Here is an 18,962-nt window from a genome sequence, read left to right on the forward strand (position 1 = left end):
GTTGATTGTGGAGTTGGGGGTGGGGGGGGAAGCGTTCTCTGTGAATTCTCTGAGATGACCCTAAAGATAACGTAAGTGACCAGACTTTTAGAGGCAGCAGAGGCAAGAAGAGTGCATGGGAGGGAGGTGGGGGAGGATTTTTTAAAAAACGTCCCTTTTATCCACATTCTCAGAGGAACTAGATGTCCCATCTGTCACTTCACAGGGATGGAAACTTTTGTCCTCAGCCTGTGTGAAGAGACGGGAAGGAATACTCAGACTGGGGTGGGGGGGGAACAGTGCCATCGAAATGAAACAGTTGGGGGGGGACACTTATCACTGTTTTATGTGAAGAAGACATAAGCCTACAGCTTCAGTGTTGCCACCGACACTGACAGTAAAGTGCAGAATCCGTCTCCACATTTGTTTTTCATTGATTCTCGATGGAGTCAGGAGTATGTCTTCCTGTCTCGGTGCTCCCTGCCTTGTCAGATCGTCAGAGGCGGCTGGGCCAGCATGAAACGGTTTGCGGGCCTTTTGCAGTTTGCATGCACTGATTTTTGCATCTCAGCTGGGTGTCGTGGGAAAGAGCTTAATTTATTTCATGAAAACACATGCAGATGTCTGCATCGCCCCGGTGTCTGGGGAATCATTCCCGCAGGCTTCCCTCGGTGTCTTTTTTCAAGGAGTACCGTGAGGCTTTCTGGCTAATTTCTATTTGCATCTGCAGGGTGCAACTCCAGAAGATTTCAGCAACCTCCCACCCGAACAGAGAAGGAAAAAGCTACAACAGAGAGTTGATGAATTAAATAAAGAAATTCAGAAGGAGATGGATCAAAGGTAGAGTGGATCAATATGACCTGTTAAGAAATTTGAGTTCAGTTTGGAAAGATGGGAGGCCTTACATTCGCTTTTTAATCTAGGTGATTATTTTAGCTGTATGTTTGGTCATAGCCTACTGGATGGCTTTATTAAAGACAGGGATGATTCTTTTAACAAATAGGTAAGGGCTTCCCTGGTGGCGCAGTGATTAAGAATCCGCCTGCCAGTGCAGGGGACAAGGGTGCGATCCCTGGTCCTGGAAGATCCCACATGCCTCAGAGCAATTACGCCCGTGCGCCACAACTACTGAGCCTGTGCTTTAGAGCCTTGAGCTACAACTATGGAGCCCACGTGCTGCAACTACTGAAGCCGGCACGCCTAGAGCCCATGCTCCGCAACAAGAGGAGTCAGTGCAACGAGAAGCCCTCGCACCACCACGAAGAGTAGCCCCCTCGCTGCAACTGGAGAAAGCCCATGTGCAGCAATGGAGGCCCAATGCAGCCTAAAAATAATAATAATAATAAAAAACAACAAACAAACAAAAAACCCAAATAGGTATTATTCTGAGTTTGGGGAACAAAATGTGTATGGTATTATTTTTTTTAATGTATTCACTTTAATAACACTACATTTAGCATGTCATCACCATGGAATGTAAATTCAGGTTAGAGAAGAGAATTTCCCAAGTACAGCAAAGCATTCTGTAGTATACCAAAGTTTGTATAGTAGCAGATCAAAGCAGCTTGCTCATAAATCACTGCCATTATAGGTAATTTATTTAAATGTTTATGATCCTTATAGAGAAAATATACATACTGCCTGCACTGAAAAAGTGTTTTTCATTTACCTTTGCATGGGCACTTAAAATACATATTTCTATTTCAAAATGACATTTAAAAATTATTGTAATAGAACAGCAGCAAAATATAATTCTGCAGTTGCAAAAGTGCTTAAACAGGAATCAATTACAATTAAGTTACTTTCATGTTTACAACTATGATTCTGAGATAAATACTACTTCTCAGCAGCTCTGTTATCAGCTTTTAGGTTTGATTTAAAAATACACACGTACTCGCTGGAAGGTTTATAATGTAGTCCCTGCACTGTTCTGAAAGGGTTCCTCAAGAGCCAGCCAGCCTTTAAAATGGTACTCCGTCCACACGGCAGTCAGAAAGAGTTAAATTCACTGGGGTAAATAGGATTCCTGCGTTACATCAGAAGCGTATGATATTCCGCAGCAACTGGGAGCATTTCAGGATTAGCATGTGGTCCTCTTTAGAACTGATTTCATCAGAAGAGTTTAAGAAGGTGGGCATTGTACCACTACCAAGTGCATTTAAAAGTGACGTGTTTCTTTTGGGCTAGCCTGACTCCCCTGAATGACCTAGCTAGTGAACTAGTCACCAGTAACTTGGTTACCAGGCAAATTAAGCCTGCAAGAAAGGATGCCAGTATTCAAATTACCATGTTATTGTCTGACCCAAACAATTTATTTTCAACATAAACATATAACCTCAATATGAGATGTCTAACTAAAGCAAGCACCACCAACAAGACCAAGACAGCATCTCCTCTTAAGGTTTAAGTTTTGCCCAGTATTCTCGGTACCTAGAATTAGCCCACACCACGAGTATTTGCTCCCACAACAAAGGGAGCTGCCACGCACACGTGGATCACGTGAACAGACATTTTAGTATTTCCGCTGCTCTTCAGTCTATATAATCCATGTGCAACGATTGCTGCAAAACCTGCCATTCCAATGGGGACAAATGGTGCCGCTCTAGCTTTTCAGATAAGTTTAAATCCCTGACCTCCATCGCATGAAGAAAGAGAAACATCTGTATCTCCTAACATAGTGATGGAACAATCTTCAGACAATGCAAGACGTCTCAGACTCCAACAGGCTTCAGAAAGTTTTTTGGTGGTTTTTGTTTTTTGGTTTGTTTGTTTGGAATTTGTTTTTTGATTTGGGGGGTTTTCTTGGCCACGGCACATGGCTTACTGGATCGTAGTTCCCCGACCAGGGATTGATCTCGGACTTCGGCAGTGAAAGCCTAGAATCCTAACCACTAGGCTACCAGGAAACCCTTGGTTATCTCTTTACCATGAGTGTAGAGGTGAGGTTTTTGTACAAATGAGGAAGAACAAAGTGGCATGACCCCCGCCCTCTCCCTTGCCTACATCTGAGCTTTGGATCCAAAATGTACTTGTCTTTCTATTTGAGGGTAAGTAAAAATCGGCCTTCCTGTAGATTCTCATGTCTTGTCTTTTTACAGAGTGATGGTATCTAGAAAACAAGTCACAGTATGTCTATATATCACCAGCCGTTAGAGGCGTAAATGTTGCTTGTTCTTGAGAAGCATCTCCCGATCTGCCCAGGCTCCCACTGTGAGAGTCCCCTGGTTTCTGAGCTGTTCTGTAATTTTGATCCTAGGAATGGTAGGTTGGTGCATATACAAAAAAAAAAAAAAGTAAGAAAAGAGTCAATATCTCTTCCCATTTGCACGTGCCTGCCCACATTTATAATATGTATTTATACATATTATAAATACTTTCACATCATTTAGGGGATACTTGCTAATAATCCTGATTGAAAAGCCAGGTTAGGGAACTATACTCAATATTTTGAAATATCCTATAAGGAAAAAGAATCTGAAAAAAAAAAAGATATGTATGTATAACCGAATCGCTTTTCTATACACCTGAAACTAACACAACGCTGTAAATCAACTATGCTTCAACTAAAACAAAGAAAAAAGGAAAGCCATTTTATTCTCTTACCTTCTATATTCTCACTGATGGAATTAAGTTAATCATTCATTAATGGAGATTTGGACTTAAAAGATAACTTGAGATTTTGTGCTCTGTAAGTAGGCCAAATGGTAGTCCTACATAAATATAGTTATATTGAAGCTGGGGTTAAAATTTCATTATGCAAAAATAAACATATGAACTTGATAAGGCAGGCAGTTTAAGTACACGTGAAAGAAAAGTGGGTTTTGTTTTTTTTCTTAATCTCTGGGAGAGCAGTGCCTGAAAAGTAGATCATTTTATAAACATTGTTACAATATGTGAAAAGGAGAAACACGTACAATGAAGTTTCTTCTAGTTTTGTTTTAAAAATATACTTTATGAAATAAAAATTTTGTCTTTATACTCTTTATAACATCTGGGACCAAATATAAGAGGGTTTATAAATATAAACCTCTTGCTGTTTACTAAGTGAGCCAATTATATTTTGCACAGAAGTAACAAGTTATAACTCAGATATCTGAAATGACATTTTATAGGTTGTTGACAGACTCTCTCTAATTGTTTGATATCATGGAGAAAAGTTTCTGTCACTTGGGTTGTGGCGATGGAACCTGGGTAACCTTTGAACCCCCAAAGCAGCCCTTGCTGGGAACAAGGCAAATCATATTCATTCATTTCACCTGTTTATTGAGTGTTTGCTGTGTACAAGGAAATAGTCTAGGTATCGAGGAGAAAGCAATGAACACAACACCAAAAACATCTGTTCTCACGCAACGTACATTTTGTGCAGGAGGAACAGAAAAAAAAAAGGTTTTGAGCAGAGGTGACATGATCTGAAAAAGGCTGGATTTTTGTGTATTTTTTTTTTTAATAATCCAGAAAGGCAAGAAAGGAGAGAAAAAAATATTAACGTATAGAATAGGCAGGGCAAATCAAAAGCACAAAGTAGGGTGGAAGATTTAAAATACCAAGCACACTAGACACCCCGGATTCCAATCTGGTTTCACCTGTTTTGCAAACTTTGGACAAGATTCTTAACCTCTTGGTACCTTGGTTTCCTCACCTTGGAAAGGGAGTTAATATGCCTAAGTGAGGATTAAGTGTGTTAAGGTATGTCAAATGCTGAGGACAGTGCCTGGCATATTGTGTTTGCAAAACAGAATGAATGAGTATGTGAAATGTAAACAGACTACATGTTCCAATTAAAAGAGATTGTCAGACCGCTCAAAAAACTAAAACCCACCTGTATGCTAGTTACAAAAGACACATCTAACTCATCTGGTGCAGAAAAGTTGAAAGTAAAGAATGGAAAAAGACAGATCATGCAGGTACCAACCACAAGGAAACCAGTATGAGAAGACTGACTTTCAGGCCACTCCCAAACTATTTAGTTCAGAAGGATCAACTTCATTAAAAAAATGATTCAGATAACAAATGGCACAATTCACCAAGAAGACATACAATTTTAAATCTGTAGGACCATAATAGCATCACCTCAAAATATAGAAAAGGTTATGCTATTACCTTCTGACATAAGTACAAGAAATACAAATACATCATTATAGTGGGAGATTTTTAATGCACTTTTCTCAGTAGTTGATAGAATAGATTAGCAGAGGGTCAGGACAGAGGATTTGAACAATACAGTTAACAAAATTGATCTAATACACAGACATCCAATAACCACATGCCACACATTCTTTTCAAGAGCCCATAGAACATTTCCCCAAATCGGGCATATCCCTGGTTTTATAAAATGAATCTCAAGAAACATGAAAGGATAGACATCATTCAGGGTATGTTCTCTGAAGGCTGCAGTTAAGCTGGACATCAATAACAAATTTAGAAATTAAGAAATGTGGCTCTCAGGACTTCCCTGATGGCGCAGTGGTTCAGAATCCGCCTGCCAATGCAGGGGACATGGGTTCAAGCCCTGGTCTGGGAAGATCCCACATGCTGTGGAGCAGCTAAGCCCATGTGCCACAACTACTGAGCCCACATGCCACAACTACTGAAGCCAGCATGCCTAGAGCCCGTGCTCCACCACAAGAGAGGCCACCGTAATGGGAAGCCCGTGCACTGCAATGAAGAGTAGCCCCCACTCACCGCAACTAGAGAAAGCTCTCACACAGCAACGAAGATCCAAAGCAGCTAATAAATAAATAAATTTATTTTTAAAAAAAGAAAGAAATGTGGCTCTCAACTAACACAACATTGTATAACAACTATACCCCGATTAAAAAAGAAAAGAAACGAAACCTGGCTCTCTGCATGGCTCAGTTAATCGCAAGAATCCTGCTAAGTCAGGTTAGAAAGACTCCCCACCCTTGTTATCTCCTCACTCTGGCACGACATCAGCAAGCATCCTGCTAAGTTGGTTTAGCAGGAATCTCTTCATTCCCACTTGATTTTCCATCCACTGAGTCCCTCATTCTACTTGTTGACTAAAAATCCCCAGCTGTCTTTACTGTATCAGGAATTGAGCCCAGTTCTAAACTGAGGTGTCTTTTCCCTGATTACAATTGGGTTTTTGGTTGTTTTCTTTTAAATAAAATTTGTTTTTACTGCTTAAAAAAAATGTGGCTCTAAGTAACACACAGATTAAAGAAGAAATCATCATAGATACTAGAAAATATATGAAACAGAACTGAGCCTTAACCTTAACATATTCTCCATCTCCGTTTTTTGGACGTCACTAAAGCCGTTCTTATAAAGGGAAATTTAAAGCCTCTAAAACATGTTAGAAACAAAGAAAGCTGCAAATCAATGAGCTAAGCGTCCATCTCAAGAAGTTAGAAAAAGAGTAGCAAATTGAACCAAAGAAGATAGAAGAAAGGAAATAAAGGAAAGCGTATCAATTAATAAAACAGAATTACACATTCAACAGAGAGGATGAACAGATTAAAAAGTCGGTTCCTTGAAAAGATTAATAAAGTTAATGCACTTCTGCAGAGATTGATCAGGAGAGACCCGGAGGAGAGGAATGGGAGATAGTGATTTTAAACACCTCTCTTGAGAAGGTTTGCTGAGAAACCGGGCAGTAGCTGGAGGTGTATGGCATGAAGTCAGGAGAGGACTTGTGTGCGTGTGGCTGAGCAAGGGGCTTGAGCTCAGAGAGCTGCTGTTCTAGGAGGCAGACAATAAACAGTAAGCCTAGGAACAAGTCATAGTGTTGGGAAGTGATCCATGCAGCGGAAATAAAAGAAAGTAGAGCGAGGTGAGTGGGCTCGGAGGGCCAGTGGGTGGAGGGCTCCCGTGGAGCTGTGGTCCTAGGGAAGAACGGAAGGTTCATCGTGCCCACCGAGGGGCTGCAGGATATAGGGGCTCAGAGGCGGGGGGGGGGGGGGCGGGGGGCGGTGAGGACTTGTGAAAATTCTCTTCCACCTATTTCTGTATTTTTGGTTGAACTGTTTCCCATGACTCAAAATACAGTCTGTGTGGTTGGTCTTGTGTTGGGTGACGGGTGTAGAGTTTCTTTTGCTGAAGCCCCTTAAAGTTGGTCCCTCACCCCTGGCAGGGAGTCATCTGCTGTAAACTTAACAGCAGCGTTAACCTTTACCACGTTCTCCCCCTTCTCTTTTTCAGAGATGCCATCACAAAAATGAAAGATGTCTACCTAAAGAATCCGCAAATGGGAGACCCCGCCAGTTTGGATCAGAAATTAGCAGAAGTCAGCCAAAATATAGAAAAACTGAGACTAGAGGCCCAGAAATTTGAGGTAGGAGAAAGCTGTTGCGGAAAAGCTTTGTTGGAAAAAAAAGAAAAAAAGAAACAGAAGTAGGTATAGGGGTCACGAGATGCATATGGTTGTAGAGCACCAGAATTTCTTTCCCTGCGAGAGATGCAGCTGCAAAAGTCAGGTGTTTCACAAGTTATGATAAAAGGAAAAAGACACTGTCATCCATTGGGTGTTGTGCTTTTTAACATATCCTATTTTAATGGTGTCCCTTAAAATGAACACTGTTTAAGGCTATATTTGTATACAGTTTTTTTTTTTTATGTAAGTGTTTCGCTTAATTTCATTTAAACTGTTCTGCTTCATCTCATGTTGACAGTGGGTATAATTGGGAGTCTATAGTTGTCCATTTAAGTGAATCAAAAAGACAGTTTTTAAAAATCCATTGAAACATGTTCTTTCAAAGGGCCCATTATCAAGAGGTGATATATGTGAAAGCCAGTGGAAGACACACATGAGAAATGAGGAAGAAACACAAATAATGTCTTTTTAAGGAGAGATGAGGGGCACTCAAAACTGTGAACAAAAGGCTTCTTTCCTCCTCCTCCCCCCAAAATGTAAAGACTATAGAGCCGGGAAAAATAAATTAGTAACTGATCATTCCAGTCAGAATAGCTTATTTATAGCAATAAAAGGTCAAATATGGCTTTTAGAATCTGTCAGTAAGTTATTAGCGTTTGAGATTTTAGAACCTAGAAATGTCCTTTTCTGATCATTTTGATTCTTTTGCCTTTTTTTACACTATTTCAAATATTGCTGAAGATACTTGGATCTACTTTGATGTCCTACGTATGAGCTTTCTTCACTATTTAGAAAAAAATGTTATACTACTTAAAAAAGTGGGAAGTGTGGCTTTCAAACTGAGTCACTGCTTAAGTGTGACAGGACTCTCATGTTTTCCAGTGTGACCTCATGGTCACAGAATTTTTGGAACCAGAAGGAACTAGAAGTGACTTATCCGAAATCACACAGCTGCTTAAAAAGCCCAAGAGTCTAACGCAGGCCAGTGTCTTTCTGCCCCATTATGAGCAGTGGCCAAATATAAACTTGCTTGTACTTCCCCAACTTTGCCTTCGAGCACATTTATACAGTCAAGGCAAACAAACTGGAGAGAGACTCCACCCCCACGGGGGTCCTTCTCCAGTCTGCTTCAATGACCAACCAGCAGCCCAAACTGGGGGACCGAAGCCTGCGTGGTCAGGCCCTCAGCTGAGCTCAGACCAGTCTTTCATGGCTTCTGTCTGCAGGCCTGGCTGGCCGAGGTGGAAGGCAGACTCCCAGCACGCAGCGAACAGGCCCGCCGGCAGAGTGGGATGTACGACGTGCAGAACCCGCAGGCGGTCAACAACTGCGCACAGGATCGGGAGAGGTACTGTATCTGTACGGCGCCCGCTATTTTTTTTTTTTTTTGCTTTGTATTTACTACTCGATTCTGGAATCAGAGTCGAGCACAAGGTGCTAACAAGATCCCAAGCGTCTGTGATGACTGGCCTGTGATGTTTCCCATGGTGCAGGTGTCTGATTCTCCATGGATGATGCTAGAGCTGGGCCGGGGGTGGGGTGGGGTGGGGTGGGGGTTGAAGATGGTCCTGGTTACAGCACCCGGGGGTGTTGCAAGCACTTTGCTCTCGCAGGGGCTGAATTCCAGTCCGTGCTGGGGTCAGTTGCTATAGTTGCTGTGTGTTTTGCTTTCTTGAGCAGCCCAGATGGCAGTTACACGGAGGAGCAGAGTCAGGAGAGTGAGGTCAAGGTGCTGGCCACGGACTTCGACGATGAGTTCGAGGATGAGGAACCCCTGCCCGCGATCGGGACATGTAAAGCTCTCTACACGTTTGAAGGTAACGCTGCGTGTGCCTAACCCTCCTGCTGTTCGTAAACTGTCCGAGTCGCTCTTCTCTTTCTGTGATCGGACGTTCTTTTGACGTCTTCGAGAACTTTTGTTCTCTTCTTTTGTTTGTCTCTTCTCTCTTTTGTTCGGCTCGTAGTACTTGTGACTATGATAATGATCCGGTCGATGGCTGTATATTTTATCTTTGGGTCTGTACTATCGAATAACGTCTGGTGGCCTCAGTTGCAGCAAATAGTATGGAATAATGATTATTTCATCCATGCATTCCATACTTATAGAGCCCCTGTCTTCTAGAGACCCCGGAAAGGGTGGGAGGCAGGTGGCATGGTCTGGCATCCGCCCCTGGAGGAGATAAAGCAGACACACGTAGAGAAGAGGGTCGCCTGCATATTCACCAGAGGAGGGGTACAGAGGGATGCGGGATTCGCGTGAGGATGAGATCGCTTCCGTAAGGGGATTTAGAGAACTCTCTATGCTATAGTGTGTCAGAGGCACGGGCACTGCCAAGCATGGAGCGAGGATGGCATGGGGTTTGTGTGGCTGGAGCTCAGATGACTTAAGTGGTAACTGTGGAATATAAGACGAGGAGGTAGGTGGTGCTGTTGGGGGTGGGGGAGTGGGAAGAGGAACATTTGGATTTTATTGGGCAAACATCAAGGGGCTACAGAAAGCATCTGAGTAGGTTGTTGACACAAGCAGAGCTGTACCTTGGGACACTTATTGTCGTATGTGTAGGATCAGTTAGAAGACAGGGAAGTGGTTAGAAAGACTAGCCTGGTGTTTTCCTACAGGATGCTGATAGGTGCTGTGAAAGAAGCAGTCAGAGCTGAGATCATTTTCAGAAGCCCTGAGATACATGAAGTTTACAGATTTCTTTACTGTAGGACTTTTAGAGCCTTTCATAAACTAAATGTTCATTGTGACAAAGCAAGGAAGAGAAGTACCAGGTTAAATGCTCCCAGTTTTACTTCACGTTCCCAAAATCCCTCTCCGCCTGCGCCCATAGTACCGCTCTTAACAGCCCCCTAAACAGTCTGCCTTTCAGGACACTGCTTGGGCCATGGTGGCTAGTCTTTCGAAATTATCTTAGCACTTGGTGTCGGGGGCCTTGCTTAAGGAATGTATGCAGAGATGCTGCAGCCAATAAACTGCTCAGACGCGTGGCTGATTGGAAGTTGGAAACAAAGAGGGGAGGACATCACAGGTGATCCCTGAAGTTGAGTTCCTGGGATGATGGAGATGTCCATAGAAATGGGACAGTGGGAGGAGGATCTAGTTTGGGAGTAAAAACAGTGAGTCCAGGTTCACCCCTGTTGCATTCCAGGTGCCCTGGGCACCATCAGGGTAGAAATGGGCTTCAGGCAGAAGGTGAATTGGAACCTTCACCTCAGACAAGAACAAGAATAGGAGAAAGAAAAGGGGGGGGGGGTGCTGTGTAAAGAGGTGTAATTGGTCAATCGATGGCACAGGAGTGCCTCTAGGGAAGAGTAGAGGAAAGGACCCAAGATTTCCTCTGGGGAAAACACCTCCTGTTCTGGGAGGGAGGAAAGAGAGGGCTCCCAGGAGGGATTAGAAGAGGGTCCTAGAGAGACGCAAGGGGAGGACCTGGAAGCCTCTGTGAGGGAGGAGAGCAGAAGGGTCAGTGCACCCGTCCCTTCCTACACTTGTTTCACTGCAAAGCTCCCTGTCTGCTCTCTTCCCGGATTTGACAAGAAACCTGAAATGCTCTGATATTGCCTTTTCAGGTCAGAATGAAGGAACCATTTCAGTAGTTGAAGGAGAAACACTCTACGTTATAGAGGAAGACAAAGGCGACGGGTGGACCCGCATCCGGAGAAATGAAGATGAAGAGGGTTACGTCCCCACTTCATACGTCGAAGTCTATTTGGACAAAAATGCCAAAGGTGCTAAGACTTATATTTAATACAACTTAAAAAAAAAAAAAAAACTTAAAAAAAGTTGGAGTTGTTTCTCCCCACAACTATGACTGTTACAGGCAGCTCAGAAGACTGGATGGGGAGCATCACAGTACGTGTTTCTTTTAGGCACAAGGTGGACTTTCAGGCATCTTACACCTGAATTTCCTGGGCTGGTTTTGACTTGCTGATGACATTTTACGTGGAAAGCTGCCAACTGCCAATTTAGAACTGTGTCCTTTGAAATCTGATAAACATTTCTTCTTGGGGCAGCTTTTGTAGATAACCAAAAAGTTGCCTTCCAGCTTCTAATCTGTATTTCTGAATCTGAAAGTCTAGTGCACATCTTAAGGGGTGCCGAAGACTTCAGTTCTCTTATTTATATCTAGTATCTGCCAGAAATTGAACTACCTTAGAATGTTACAGTTTGTAACTTCATGAACTGAACTACGCTAGTTTGTTAAATTTTACAGTCATTCACTTTGGAGGAAGTCTCAATAAAGTATAGAATAAGTAAAGAATAAGATTGGTAATAAAAGTGTGTATATTTCCTTCAGCGTCTCATTAGATCTCCATGTTATCTGGTTCTATCTATATGATCCTAAACTACCAATTGAAATATAGAAAACTTTGGTGGATCAACCAGTTGCTCTTTACGTAGGACTGCTGATCTTCCTTCCTTCCACCAGTTGACAGAGTTGATCAGATGTGCCAGTGCTGTTTAGATAAACTTACATGAAAAACAGCGCACTTCATTCTGTTCTGTTGGAGGTTCTGTGGGAGGTGGAGCTGTATTCACACTTGCCTGGGTGGGGCTGTGGATAGACCCTTGTAAGCAACTGCTTCTACACACAGACCCCAGGGCGTCATTTTTCAAGGGGTTTTTTTGGTTTGTTTTTTTAATCTTTGGCATCTTTAAGACCCAAAGTATGAATTTACTGTGCATTGTTTTAGAATTTCTAGCTCATTTTCTAAAATGTTTCACCATCGTAAAGGAATCTGGGTCACATGGGGATTTGCATTTTTAAATTGGCAGGATAGGTAGTAAAATTGGTGACATGCCCAAGGGTTGTGCTCATTTCTAGACTCTTCCCTGAGATCACAGAGAACCGGCTAACAATGAGTAAGAATAAAGGTGTGGGGTTGAGGTTCTCTTTTTTATTTGGCTTTGAACATTATTCTTGTCCTTCCTACTTTTAAATAGGAAATTAGCTCCTTGCTTCTACACTGTGGGCTCCTTGTAGAAGCGCAGGTCAATTTAAAGCTGATTTTAAAACTGACAGCAGCACATCGGGGGTCTTGGACTTGGCAGGAGTTATGGGTGACTGTTGCAGATTCTAGCAGAACACTCTCTTACATTTCCCAAGGGCCACCAGGATGGAATTTAGTAACCATTACTTAATGACTGCCTGACTTTTAAAACGCTTTATTTTTAAATGATTACAGATTCTCAGGAAGTTGCAAAGATAGTACAGAGAGATCCCCTTCATCCAGCTTCCCCCAGTGGTTACGTCTGACACAACTGCGGTCCAATATCAAAAGTGGGAAACCGACACTAACTGGCCAGCCTGATTTTTTAAAATACAATTTTGTAATTCAGATTTCTTTTGCATTACTATACCTGTGCTGCCATTATATCGATAAAGCCACTCATCCTGACCCCAGACCTCTCAGGAGAATCATTTCAGTTCTTCCTTTTAACTACTGCAGCAAGAAAATCAACTGACCTTTAAACCGTGGGGATTTAATGAGCAGTAGGTGGTCACAGCTCTGGGCATGTAACCAAGTGAATCCCTGAGATAGTAAAGCCTAACCTTTCTAGCCTGTAATGAACTCATTTCCAGACTGTGAATTATTGGAGAAAGCAAACTAAACACTGAAAGAGTCTTACAATGAGAGAGGACATTAGTCGTTTAAAAGCCTGACTTGAAAAGTATGGCATTCTACGAAGTTGGTTGGTGTTTTGTTTTGTTTTTTTCCCCTCCCCTTTAAGAGTTGTGCAAATCTGATTCAGAAAATAGCTCAGCTAGCTTTCGGGATGGGTGGGGCGATTTGGGTGCATAAATTATGATCATTATTTTAGATTGTCTGCCTCAGAACCTTTACCAGATGAATCTACATACTAGTGACTCAACAGTGAAAGATATTGTGTAGTTTCGGGTCCGTCTAGTCAGTGCGCAAAGGATTAGCAAAAGTCTTGAAACCATTCCCAGAGAATCACAAATTTCCATTTCCACCCAAAGTATACTTTGTGTTCTTCCAGCAGTTATCTGTTAAAATAGAAGTAGCAAGGTCTCAGCTTGTGTATAAAGTTTTCTCCTCTTGTTTAGAGATACACTTAGAAGTGAAATGTATGTAGAAGCCTTCCTTCACTACCTTGTTTATAAATCTGTTCCGCCTGCTCCACAAACACTGCCCCCCCCCCCCATAAGCCCATCCCAGGAGGGTGGGGCTGCTGCTTTCTGACGCCTGAAACCCAAAAGGAGTTGTTTTATTGTCAGTAATGCTGGTGCACTTTTGTGTGTGTGTGGTGTCTACCATGTGACTATTTAATACTTGCCAAAATAGTTAGACTAGCATTCCATTTGGTCAACTGTATTGTGACTGTCCTCTTTTATGGTTTTGATTTTGTTTTTGTTTTTTTTTTCATTGCTTTCTATGAAATATGTCCATAACCGCCCCCCGCCCCGATAGATTTGTATATACTGCAATAGAAGAACTAAAAGGATTACTTGAATTCGTTGTGTTAACGTTTTACTCTTTTATCTGTTTGTTTTATTGGTGATTCTGCTGCCTAATGACCTTTTTGTTTTGGTAACCGCTGGGGGAGCCGGAAGGACGGTTACACTGGTAGCTAGGTCCCCCGCCGGCTGATCCACACTTGAGTTTATTGTAGACACTTGGGTTCTGAGTAAGTTTTGTTTGAAAACGGCCAACGTGACTGTTTCTCTCTCTCCTTATCCTACAAGAAAAGACTCTGTCTGGCACCTTGTAGTTGTACCCTCGTATCTGCCTCTCTAATAAACGTTATATTTTTCTCAGTGTTGTGTATTTTAAATGATTTTTCACCTTTCCGAGAAAATTATTCTGTGTAATCTGAGTGCTTAACTCTTTCGTCTTCAATAATGGGGAGTTTTCTGCCAAATGCTTTAAAAAAAAAAGAAAATTCTGCCCTTTCCCCCTTTTAAATGATGACACCTTCTCTGTTTCTCACCCTGTGTGCACCTACGGGCTTCAAGAGTCTGTCTCCTGTTTCTTTTCTGTCCCCTCAAGATGAAGAACTTTCACTGTTTATTGCTGAGTAGACACTGAGTGACAGGTTTTCCTTTTCGCCAAAGATGTTGCCTTTTACTGACAAAGGAACCGAGAGTGTCAGTCGGAGAGAGAACCGGGCCTTCGGGTTCCTGGTATCATTCTGGGAAGACGGTTTCTTTCTGTCTCGATTTATGAGAAAGAGAGTTTTATGAGATTTATGAGAATTTGATTTATGGGAAAGATGAGTAGGGGTGCGTGGGTGCATCGTCTCCTGGCTGGCTTCTCTTACCCCTGAAGGAAAGACTAGCTGCTCTGATTGCAGATAAAACCGTGAAAGTTCCTTATCTCAGACACCATGTGGTAACCAAGTGCTCTAAAATAATTGCCCCCTCCCCTCCCACCCCCCACCCCCCACTCCCCATCCCCCAGGGCGGTGCAGTTTGCAGCCAGGAGCAGAGTGCCCGCCCCTGACCTGCTGCCAGTCGCTCTAACAGCCTTTTTCTTTCTCTGTCTTTTGTGTTGTAGATTCCTAAAGGTGGTTCCGGGAGCCAGAGCCTCGGGAGAGCCTGCCCAGGAGAAACCCTTCGGTCTGCTTGTCTCCACAGGCCTGGGCGCCCGCGAACGCCCTGGGGCTGGGCTGGCGTGTGGCCCTCGGAACCTCAGCCTGAAGTGACATCCATCCCCGGTGCAGCTGCTTGCCTTTTGCTCTCTTTTCTTTTTACAGCATGTTCCTTGTAGCCTGGCTCCTCCCCTGGCCCCGTCTGGCCACCTCTTGGGGGGAGGTCTGTGTCTGTCCCCGTCCCCACCCCGCGCAGGGCCACAGAAGGTGGCTCGACACGCGGTCCCTCCTTCCCGGGCCTCGGCCCTCAGTCCATCTGGCGCAGCCCGGCCCGTCCACGATTCACACTGTGCCTTCCGTGAACACTTTGCCACTGGTCTCCTGCGGAGACGAACCGAATCTGGACAAGGAGGGTGAGGCCCGCGCCAGGTGGACTGGGCGCCCCAGTGTCATTCGTGTGTCCCTGTGTCCTTCACGTTAGACAATACTCCCCTTTTCCCAAGTCCACTGGGTATTCGCTGGTCCTTTCCTATGAGTCCTCACCTCATACTAAACAGTTGGCCCTTGAAATGTTTCACGGCCTGAGAGTGTCTGTGGTGGGCAGTGGGGCATGTACACGCGCATTCACACACACATACACACACGTACACACATTTTTGTTTGGGGCCCTGTCTTCAGTGGCCTGGAAGAGTCCTCACGGGAAGTCAAATTCCAGCTCTTGGGCCAGCCCCTCTGTCTCGCCTGCGTCCACCTTTCCTGGGGTCAAGGAAGGTCCCAGCCCCCCTTCTCCCTGTTGGCCACCTGTTAAAGAGAGCTGCAGCTGGTGAACGAGGGTCTACATTAGCTCATTGCCAATGGAAATCCCCCCCCCCCCATGATTTCCGAGATCCACATCTTAGGAGTCCAGTACCATCATCACCAAAGACCCTGTGCTTCTTGTGCTCCGTCAAGTGATCCTGTGGCTACAGCTTCCACATATTACCACGTGCTCCCCAGGCCAAGCGGAATTAATTGTTTGTTTTTTGAGCTAAATTTCCTTCCTCTTATGGATCTTTGAGGAAGACATGAGGTCATGTACGCCGTGGCCACTCATGCCTTAGAGTAGCATAGCTTCTCTACTTATCTGGTGCAGAAACAGTCAAGAGAAATCATTGGCTGTGAGTTTCTGTGAGCGAGGATGCTGTCAGAAGCCTGAGGATGCCATCGGGACTCTCCTCTTTTGTTTGGCTTTTGGTAACTAGGCGGTCACCTTGAGGATCCTCGTTGCTTCTCAACACTTCTGAATCTAAGACAAGGAAATCTTACAGGAGCCGAAGGGACAGGGACAGAAAGGACAGGTCCTGAGGGTTGGGCCTCTGTTCAGTGGTAGGAAAACGGTTCCTCTCGGCAAACCACGGTTGACCACACACCAGCCTCCGAGAGCGGCTCAGTCAACCCTTGGTGACAAGAAACCACGAGGCAGCACATACCAAGAACAAGCAGGAGAAGAGGAAGTGGCTTCAGGTGTGAGCAAGCATGAGCCCCCCCCCACTCTCTCTTCCCCAGAGCGAGCCTCGGCAGCCGTGGGCATCTGTGGGGGGGCTCCGTTAGCTCCCCGGGGGCAGCCCCATTGTCACATGCTCCTCAGTCTCACGAGAGGGCTGTCTTGGCAGATGACGGCAAAGCCAGGATGCCAAAGGGTGAGAAGAGTCAGGGCCTCACCTGTGTCCCTGCAAACCCGCAGGTGCGTGGTTCCTACGGGCAGTCCCCGCGGCAGGATGACCAGGTGTCTCTAGGAACTTCGGAGTTTCGCCAAGTCAAGCTGCCCACGCTCCACAAGGATGCTAAATGTTTTTTAAAAATCTGATTTTAGAGCCTCGGGAATGCATGTGCATTTGCATCGTTCATATTAGGGGTCAGGATAGATGAATTTCTTACAACCTAGGGGGAAAGGTATAAACTACAGTAATTTGTTCTTTTAACGTCTGTTAAACCCAATATAGAATATGCTGGTATCCTCTTGTATCCCCTGTGCCTTTTTTCCCCTCTGTACCACCTGCGTCCAAAAAAGAATGGATAATGACTGCTTTTCAACGTTAACCTTGGTGTTCGCTTCTCTGCCAGTCTGTGTGGCTATGGGGAAAGGGCAATGCTGTACCAGCTGGGCTTAGTAAAGGAAATAAGTTATTATAGGATAGTTGAGATATATCATTTACTCTGGGAATCCTACTGTGAAATCATCTATATATTATTATAGAGCAGTTCACATAGAGTAGAAACGTGGAATTTCCCATGTGCTTTTTTCTCAGCCTTCCCTCACATCCACTGCCCGTCGCTTCTCCACCAACGCTAGGATATTGTTGTGTCGTAAGAATTACTCATTTTTTAAAGAACCTACGCTGGAAATAACTTAAAAAGAAAATGAAAGAGAGGAACATGTCGTTTACCGAAGTTTTTCTTTGCAGGATAGGAAAAAATAAAAAGGCATGGTAAGCTGTAATGGGGTTTTCCTTTGGGCTTTTATCACGACCGCCTGAAGCTTTGGGGTGCGAGGAGCCGTCTCTCCGGCGGTAGCACAGAGGCCTCTAATGCCTTTGGTAACATCTGTAATTACCGGGGAAAAGTTTACTGAACGTGAAAAAGTTATGTTGATGCTAAGTATTTTTCCAGAAATGTCGTTTCATACTTCGTAATGGCTCTGCCTCCTGTGCTTATATCATCAAAAAAACTTTAAAAAGCGATCCAAGATTCTATTTTAACTTGGTGTCGAGCACCTTTACACTTCTTGGTTTATCTGTGTGTGTTGCACTAATTCTAAACTTTGGAGGCATTTCAGTGTTGTAACGGCCCATTGCCATTGTAAAGGTTCTGGAATTGCCCGTTTGTCTCTGGAGATGGAATTAAACCAAATAAAGTGCTTCCATTGGAAGGCGTATATTGACCTTGTAACTATATGTTAATCCTCTAAATGTTAAATAAAAATGTAACTTCTGGCACGGTATCCTGGGACTATTTTGTTGCACAAAGAGGTGACCCGGGTCACGGAAGCAGTCAGAGTCCCCTGGGCTGGAGGCTGGGCTTCTGTCTGCACATTTACTGTGTCAACCCGAGACAGGTCCTGGCGCCATAAGCTCGGGGAGGGGCCTGAGACCCAGCAAGCTTGAAATTCCAGCCCCGCCCACTGGGGGAAAAGCTGTCAGAGACCTCAGTGACTAGGATGCAGGTTGATTCAGTGCAGGGATTTGGCTCCTCAGGTCCAGGACATTTTTCGTGCGTGCAGATTCAGCTGGCAGCTACTCTGGGGTTTGGGGGACCCTACTGTGGGGGTGGAGGCTGTGAAGTTTGCAGCAGGTTTGCATTTCATTAGTGATCTGGTATCACAAGTGCTTGAGCCCACCCTCTTCTTGGCAGCTTGGCTGGAAAAAGGACTGGTTTCTGTGAAGCTGCGGACAGTGCAGCGTTTAAGGGTGAGGGCCTGGTGCTTGCACCCACGGGCAGTGCACAGCGGGAGGCCTCTTCCATATCCAGCATTGAAAGTCTCAGCCCCAGCTTTGGAGGGAAGACGGGTTCGTGCCCACTCCTCTTTGTTTCCTAAGGCTCTTTAGAGCTGATTTAGGAAAACAGTTGTTGGGGGAGTGAAATATTAAGTGAGCAGGGCGGCCTGGCTAATGCCAAGTGTCACTCACTTGCTGAGGGGTGGGAGGTGAGGCCACCAATAAGTGGCCAGGCCTCACCGAGGCCTTAGCCTCCTCCCACAGATGCGTGTGACTGGCCTTTCAAGCAGGAGCTTGGCCAAGTTCTCAGCAAAGGCTGCTGCCACCTGTGCTGGGGAGGATGGTGTCAGGGAGCCCAGGCTTGGAAACACTCAAGGCAGGGTTCTCAGCACGAGAGGGAGTGTCAAGGGGACCAGGTGGCTCTATGACTGTCCTACGGAGGCCCTCGTGTCCAGGTTGTCAGCAGAAGGTTAATCTGGGAAGAACGTTTCTAGCATGTGCTTTCTGGGCTTTTATCATATTTGGGGACTAGTCTCTAATAGTCGGTAAGAGACAGAATGTCTTCCTCTGTCTCACTTAGAACCTCCCCCCTGCAGGACTCCCGCCAGCATCAGGGAGC

General features: G+C 44.5%; 1 protein-coding gene and 1 pseudogene across 16 annotated transcripts in view; one reads left to right on the forward strand and one right to left on the reverse strand.

Annotated features, from left to right (window-relative positions):
• The window catches only part of FNBP1 (formin binding protein 1), a 131,668-nt gene extending 113,826 nt beyond the window's left edge, over window positions 1–17,842 (forward strand). For 6 of the 16 annotated variants that reach the window (XM_057719834.1, XM_057719837.1, XM_057719839.1 and 3 more), the window contains 5 exons: window positions 710–819; window positions 7,141–7,273; window positions 8,539–8,660; window positions 8,990–9,129; window positions 10,886–14,713. In XM_057719834.1, coding sequence (XP_057575817.1) covers window positions 710–819; window positions 7,141–7,273; window positions 8,539–8,660; window positions 8,990–9,129; window positions 10,886–11,064 — 684 coding nt within the window. In that variant the 3' untranslated portion in view covers window positions 11,065–14,713. Of the gene's footprint in view, window positions 1–709; window positions 820–7,140; window positions 7,274–8,538; window positions 8,661–8,989; window positions 9,130–10,885; window positions 14,716–14,836 lie in introns of those variants that run through there. The other 10 variants (XM_057719835.1, XM_057719840.1, XM_057719842.1 and 7 more) reach the window with 5 other exon arrangements.
• LOC130843918 (HIG1 domain family member 1A, mitochondrial-like) lies at window positions 2,081–2,697 on the reverse strand (annotated as a pseudogene).
• Window positions 17,843–18,962: the final 1,120 nt, after the last annotated feature.

This window comes from Hippopotamus amphibius, chromosome 2, assembly GCF_030028045.1.
Source record: "Hippopotamus amphibius kiboko isolate mHipAmp2 chromosome 2, mHipAmp2.hap2, whole genome shotgun sequence".
Lineage (NCBI taxonomy): Eukaryota > Metazoa > Chordata > Mammalia > Artiodactyla > Hippopotamidae > Hippopotamus > Hippopotamus amphibius.